Raw genomic sequence first — 7,670 nt, forward strand, 5'->3', positions numbered from 1 at the left:
AGATTGTCCACTGCTGACATGGTAGTTCAAAACCTGGCAAATTTTTTGTGGGGTCATCCGTATGTCTTCCTATATCTGAGAGTTTAGATGCATTTCTTTCCATTGGGAATCAATGTTAAAGTTGTTGGGTAGATATTGTGCAAGTGGAAGGCTACCATGCACTGTAGGAGTGAATTGCTCAAATTTCTGTATTCTCCCTAGTGCAGGGGTAAGCAGCCTTGGCTCTATTAGTGGACTTCAACTCCAAGAATTCCTGAGCCAGCCATGCTGAGGGGAAAGGGAGAGGTTTCCATGCTGACTCAGGAATTCTGGGAGTTGAAGTCCATGAGTCATAAAAGCCGAGGTTGCCTACCCCTGCCCTAGTGCATCTAGCCTTTGTAAAACTGGTGGGTTGCAACACACAAATTTGACACAACTATCGGAATACTTTAGGTTTGAGCCAAGTTCTGTTATAATTATTAAGTTACAATAATTTATAATACAGTGACACGCTGAATACTATAGCCTAAAATATACAAAATTATTTTTAAACATGTAAGCATCTCTGGGAGACATTTTGTAGTTGATGGTATAAAAATTGTTTGATTTCAAGCTTACAAAATGTGTTTCAATGGCATTTCTGAACTTTACATCACCATTAACATCCTATTAAATGGCTTTATCAGCCTAAATAACAAAATAAGAACGAACACTTAGCAGTCTGTCAATATTCCTCCTTAAGTCTAAACCAGAGGTCCCAACCTTTTGGGTACCAGGGATCGGTTCTATGGAGAGGTTTTTCGTGGTCCAGAGGGGGTGTGGTATTGCATGCTGCCTGCATCCTGTGGATGGGGCTTCGTTTGCAGTTTCTGGCATGTTGCAGTCTGGTACTGGTCCACGGACTGGGGGTTGGGGACCCCTGGTCTAAACCATGCAAAATATTCATGTTGTAAACCAGGATTTCAATCAGTAACTTAGTGTAATATAAACTTCTCATTCTATGTTGGCTGCCAGCATAAAGTATAGGGTTAAATTATGCACTGTTTAGAAAAGAAATGGAATTGCAGTATGAAAATATACAATTGACTAAATTACATATTGACTATTTTAAGGCTGTATTAAGAATCTATAGTACAAAATGGTGCGGAGACTTAAGTTATGGCTGTGTGATGTTCAACTATTTACTGATTAGCTGCTGACAAGATGGTTGAAATATGAAATTTATGCTGAGTAAAACTATTGGTTTTCAGTGGCAAAATTCCCTGAATAAACAACCAGGACATAGGGCATTTGGGCAGATTAGGCAAAAGTAACATGAATTTCAAATGAATTTACCAAGATTTAAGTCCTTTTTTTCAACTAACATTAATATAATTTTTTAAATACAGACTTGCCTGTATATGCTTTGCTAATAGCTGTTTTCAACAATTTTTGTTCACCGTTGTAAGTTATTATGTAATGAAAATGACCTGAAACTTTCAAGAAAACTTTTAAAGAAAACAGACCAATTATAGTCAAAATTTTATTTGACATAATCAAATCAGCAAAAATCAGCGTTTCCCACCAACACGAGGAGCAGAAACTTTCACAGGCTTCACAATTTTTTGTTTCGGTGCAGCCTTTGTTGGTGCCTAGAAATAAAAAACAAAGACACTCATGAGGTATGCTACATATTAACTCAGTGTAAACTACCATAATGCATATAGATGAACTTCTGAAGAGGGGTCCGGCCTGAATAAGAACAAAGTGTCTCTAAATCATTTGAATCAAGTTTTCAATCTTGTCAGAAATGCTACACTATGATTTCCTTTCCAACCATTGGAGTGAAGGAATTTCATATTGCAGCCTCTGAGAAACAACTATGGTACTATCCAATTATATTTTTTAAAGTTTATTACAGCCCCTCCCCTGACTAAGGACTGGGGATTACAGATACTTTTAACTGTACTCAAAGCAGAGTCCCACAGAGAACCCAATTACAATAGGGCCAGAAAAGCCATGTAGTATCTGGATAGTAAATTTGGATTATGAGAGACTTGAATTCAAGCTTATATTAGATCCTAATGCTCATTCTTGACTCCTAGCTCAACCTACTTTAGAAAATTGTTATGAAAATAAAATATCCTTATGTATATAATATACTATCACTTTGGGCAACCAAAGGAAAGGTGAAATGTAAATGAAGCAAATTAAGAAAAAAATATTGGTTATCTTCAAGTCACCCACTGATTTGGTAAAGTATAAAGTATGACACAAACTGATAAAGTTTAGAACACAGGAACAATTTGATTTCAAAGCCACAATTGTTTTGTTTTGTAAATAAGAATCTACAAAGAATGACACAACAAAACATAGTCTTGCTTTAACAGACTTTGCCAGGCATTACCTTTGTTGCAGAAGGTACTGCTTTCTTAGTTGCCTGCTTAGCCTTCTTTGCCTCCTTGGCAGCTCTGTTAATTATATTGGAAAAAGATTAGTAAGATTTTTTAAATTATTTAACATCCAAAATGTTTGGAAAAATATGCCTGCTACATAGCAGAATAGGTGGTCTATGAATGTGCGGAGACTTTTGGTTACATATAACTCAGAATTCCATTTGTAACCTTTAGAGCCTAACCCTGGATAAATGTGGCCAATATTTTCTGCAACATTAGGTTCCCTTTTAATCACTTAACTCTTCCTCCAATCAAGCCATTTCCCCTGAACCCTGTCTCCATTATGAAATTCTTTCAATGCTAAGGACATAATCTGTGGCCCTCAGACATGGCAAAAAGCAGGAATCCCCAACCTAGAGGCTGTGGCCCACTATCGGGCCGCGGAAATGGCTGGTCAATGTGCGCGCGCATTCCTCCCCACTCGCACTAGTGCCCGTGGCCCCATTTGCGCATGCTTGCAGGCATGAATGGGGTTGCTAGCCCTGGGAGGGTATGCACGGTCCATTCGTGCATGCATGAATGGGGTTTGTAATGCTGGGTGGGTATGCATAGCCCATTTGCACATGCACGAATGGGGCTGCTAGCGCTGCACCATTTATGCATGGCGCCATTTGTGTGTGTGCTCATCAATTATGGAAGCTGCTCTCCTTCCCTCTGGGCCATGAGCCCGGAAAACTTGGAGACTTCTGGCATAAAGGCAAGGTGTAATTTCTAAACCAAAAAATATTGCTTACCCTGCCATCTATCAAGAAGGGAAATTCTACACAATTTTTCAATTTAGTTACAGGATTTCATGTGAGGCACTGATTTCTCTTTAAGAATTTTAGCCCATTCTAGGTAGCAATGGTTTACAAATATCGGTAATTGCTTAAAATGATGCTTTCCTTACCCTAGTGCCTGAAAAGGAAAAATGTAGAGATGAATTGCTGATTAGATGCTTTTAAGTAATTCCCTACTTATACTATCTTTAGGCATAAGCTGCTGCTAGAGAGTTACAGCATCAAATTATTCCTGATGTCTTAAAGCAGTTCCTTTTTTGAAAAGGGCTTCAATTCATCTGCTCATCCCTATTAAGGGTCTGGAAATCGATCTACCTATTGGTGAAGCTATTCCTGGTTAAGCACATACCAAAATAAAGGGGTCCCAGACCATAAGTCACCAATTATATTTTTAAGTTAAATTGTACTAATTTTATTTTTTTTAGCATAATTCCTTACATGTGACAAGAAGCGTACAAATAAAGTAACATAATGAACAATCTCCCCTATTAAAAATGCATAATCAAATATTACTTTTTGCATTCAGCCAAGGATGTCAACTGGATCAGCAGCCTCAAAACTTTGGGCACCAGAGATCGGTTCCATGAAGGTTTTTCCACAGACCTGGAGGGGGTGTGGTTTTGCATATGGTCTGCATCCCGTGGATGGGTCTCTGCTTGTTTGTATGGCCAGGTTGCAGGCATGCCAGGGACCGATGCCGGTCCACAGGTTGGAGACTACTGAACCATATCATAATCATATGTTTATACAGAATAAGAATAAAACGTACTCACCTAATGGCCTGTTCCCTTTGGGCTTTTCGCACTTCAGGCTTCTGATTTCTCTTAGCCATTATTTCAGCCAAAGAAGCACCTGTTATTGCTCTATGGCCCTTAACAGCACGGCGTGTACGTTTCTTTTGTACCTCTTCCTGGGCAAAGAAATAAATGCTTAAAAAAAAAGTATCCATACTTGCAGAAGCTCAAAAAATTTCATACAAGCCTCTTGATCATATCAGATTGAAGTATTTGCCACAGTTCAGTTTTCTCACCTATCTCAACTCCCAGAAATATTTTTGTATTTTTGTCTATAATATTTCACATTTGCTGATCACATGAAACGTAAGGAACATCGACTTTTAAAAAAATAAGTCCACATTGGAATTTTTTCCCCTTGATATAGATTCTAGTCTTTCACTTACCAGTAAGACAAATATGGATACCAAAGGCTGGCTGGCATGGACTGATAGCACTGTCACCCATGAATACACAATGATACAACTCTACATTAGAACTATTTTCCGGTACATGTTAGGCTATAATTCTTTTCCAATTTACCAAAAACATGATTTACTTTTGATTAGACTAATGTACAATTGTGCTGTACATTAAAAAAGGCTGAGTGCCAAAGAATTGAGGCTTTTGAACTATGGTGCTGGAGAAGACTCCTGCGAGTCCCTTGGACTGCAAGGCGATCAAACCGGTCAGTCCTAGAGGAGATCAACCCTGACTGCTCTTTAGAAGGCCAGATCCTGAAGCTAAAAACTCAAATACTTTGGCCACCTAATGAGAAGGAAGGACTCACTGGAGAAGAGCCTAATGCTGGGAAAGATTGAGGGCACTAGAAGAAAGGGACGACAGAGAATGAGGTGGCTGGATGGAGTCACTGAAGCAGTAGGCGTGAGCTTAAATGGACTCCAGAAGATGGTAGAGGACAGGAAGGCCTGGAGGAACGTTGTCCATAGGGTCGCGATGGGTCGGACACGACTTCGCAGCTAACAACACAATTGTGCTGTACATTTTTTGAATACATTTCTTTCAACTAGTTATATGTACTCATTTTAAAACACAGCTTTTAATGGATTTTCTTTCCTAGCAACAGAACACACACACTTCACTCTGTGATAGTTTTCAATAACTATAAAAATACACACAGATTTCCTATTCCCATCAAAATAATTTAAACCAATGATTCTACATTAAAGGCCACGGAAGACATTTTTAACAAATGTATTGTGAAAAGCCATGTATTATGATATAAATTATGAATAATGAATACATTATATCACAACTAAGCATGTTCCACAAATTATGTACACATAGAATATGAATACCAAGATATAATCAGAATAAATCTGGTAGAATAAATCTGAATAAATCTGCTAACATGTTTTATTAAAAGGCAACATTTGATGAGCTGTAGCTAACTTTATTAGATGCATAGAATAACTAGACTATTGATTTGAATTGGGATGAGACAGTGGTTGGGAACAAAGAGAGTAGTAGTTAAATAGATGCAAGTTACACATTAAAGGAATGGTTCCATTTCATTGTTTTGAAGTAATGGCCAAATACTATCATGGCTTCAACAATGTGCATCCCCCCCTCAGCATTGACTTTCTTTCCAACAAGGTGTCACAGTAAAACTGCTGCACACATTCATTTTACAGGAAACCTACAGAAATAGTTTACTTCATGCAAATAACATGCATTTCCAGCTTCCATTCAGAAATTTTAATCAACTCTATCATGGTAGAACCAGGCTGCATGCTACAACTGTGTTTATTCTGGTTCTCTTAACAGCTATTCCACTAATAGAATTAGATTAGATATTCAAATTCATCCAGCAAGATCAATAGACAACTCAGTAGTAACAGACTAAGTAAAGCACTTTCTGAAGTAATAGGTGGAAGGCCATACTTGTATATAATATTGAAACTGAAGCAAAAATAAACTACAATGAATAAGAATCAGACCTATAACAAACCCAATGTCTACTCTGCCCTCAAATCTATACTAACAGCATTATCACATCCTTTTGTGATTATATACCATCATTTGCCAGCAATGTTCTGATTTCTACCTAGCACAAATGGGACAAATTTTGCACATAATACATTTTTACAGCAAGATTCAAAATAAGAACAAAGTAATACCAGAGCATTTCAAGCACCCAGGGCACTTCACTTATTAGAAAAATACAGGCAATTTAAAAAAAGTCATCAAAAACATATTTCTAACACATTATAATTGTTCATTGTTAAAGTACTTGTAAAGTGTCTCACAAGTAATTTGATTGTATATAGCCAAGCTATTTCCCCTCTTACTTCATCCCAATTCAATCTAGGTACTGTATGCATCCTATAAATTGAACTCATGTATGCCTTTTAATAAAATGTAATGATGTTTGTAAAGGGACACAGGAATATTTAAGCTGTGAGGTAAAATAAATGTCATTGTTCTGTGATACTGTTAGTTATTATTTTGAAGGTTCTTACTCTTATTAAGAATACAGGCAGCCATCATTATGCAGTCTCCATAAACTAGCAAAATACTTACTGATTGTCCTTTCTTGTGCTTTCGCCTGTATAAAACAGTCCAATTGATCTGACGGGGATTTCTCTTAGACAGGAATGCAGACTCACATTTTGCATTCAAAAACTGAAAAACCTGGAAGATTTAGATTATTTGTTAACATAACATGCTTTTTATACTACTGCAGTGACAGAACAGCTTCAAACAATTCTAGATCTGGGGTATCAATAGTGATTAACTGAGAACTAGGCAATATACAAGTTAAAACTTAGCTATACCCTAACCACGTTATTTTGCAACATTTTACAAAAACCCTGAAAAGTATAATGAAGATGCTAGTTTTTGCAGTAGTACACCAGTTGTGCTTACACTGTATCCAAGGTATGTAAAATGATCTACTTTTTGATTTCTTAACCTCACCTTCCAAGTGCTGGCTAGGAGGGGCATATCACCACCAAAAATTAAATCTGTAATTATACAACTGGACGGATATGTAACAATGTCAGTGATCTTCCCAGTGATTTTTATCAAAATATATGAGAAATGCTTGTTAACTATTAGATTACCTTGCTAGGCCCCAAACATGGGATAAATCTTTATCTCCTGTGTCAGCCTATACTGAAGGCCATCGACAGGCAGTAGTCACACCGGTGACAGCTCATATTTGTGTAAATTTTAAATTGCTAAGAAAGAATTAAGGGAGACTGATATGCATTTCAAACTTATTAGTTTTCACCAGTCAGCCATACCCTCCCGAGATTCGAACCTGGGCTGATTACACATTAGGCGGTTGTTTTCACCTCTAAGCCACAGGATCTCTCTCGCTTTGTTAGCAGAGAAGCAAGGGAAGATATATGACAAATGCTTGTTAACTATTAGATTACCTTGCTAGGCCCCAAACATATATATATTTTTACGCCTTACCTTCCCGTCCGTCCGAGCATAGCGGCGGCCATGGCCGGGGTAGATCTTGTACCCACTGAAGCTGCACAGCTCGACCCTGCATTCCAAAGTTACCGAGAAACAAATTAGCAAACTAAGAAAACGTAAACCTACCCCATTTTATATGCCAAACCTGAGGATGGCCTCGGATTAAACCTCGGCCTTGAGTCTTACTTCATAATGGCGGCAGCGGAGCAACCCCACCGGTTCCTCCAGCCTATAAGAGAAAGAGAGGCTCATGG

The 7,670-nt window shown here is 37.9% G+C and overlaps 1 protein-coding gene across 1 annotated transcript; it reads right to left on the bottom strand.

Annotated features, from left to right (window-relative positions):
• Nucleotides 1-1,487: 1,487 nt before the first annotated feature.
• On the bottom strand, nt 1,488-7,662 carry RPL24 (ribosomal protein L24). Its single transcript, XM_083361595.1, has 6 exons — nt 7,603-7,662; nt 7,411-7,486; nt 6,511-6,621; nt 3,967-4,103; nt 2,366-2,429; nt 1,488-1,610 (listed from the first exon to the last, which is right to left on the bottom strand). Exons 1-6 carry the CDS (start codon nt 7,605-7,607, stop codon nt 1,530-1,532), a joined length of 474 nt encoding a protein of 157 aa, XP_083217721.1. The 5' UTR covers nt 7,608-7,662; the 3' UTR covers nt 1,488-1,529.
• Nucleotides 7,663-7,670: the final 8 nt, after the last annotated feature.

The sequence above is a fragment of the Vipera ursinii genome (assembly GCF_947247035.1).
Source record: "Vipera ursinii genome assembly, chromosome: 4".
NCBI lineage: Eukaryota > Metazoa > Chordata > Lepidosauria > Squamata > Viperidae > Vipera > Vipera ursinii.

Excerpts from the sequence above, each read along its gene's own strand:
- RPL24 (XM_083361595.1), bottom strand. Across the intron at positions 6,622-7,410 it reads ATGCTCGGACGGACGGGAAG|GTTTTTCAGTTTTTGAATGC; the intron begins GTAAGGCGTAAA and ends TAAATCTTCCAG. Across the intron at positions 1,611-2,365 it reads CAGTACCTTCTGCAACAAAG|GCACCAACAAAGGCTGCACC; the intron begins GTAATGCCTGGC and ends TTTTATTTCTAG.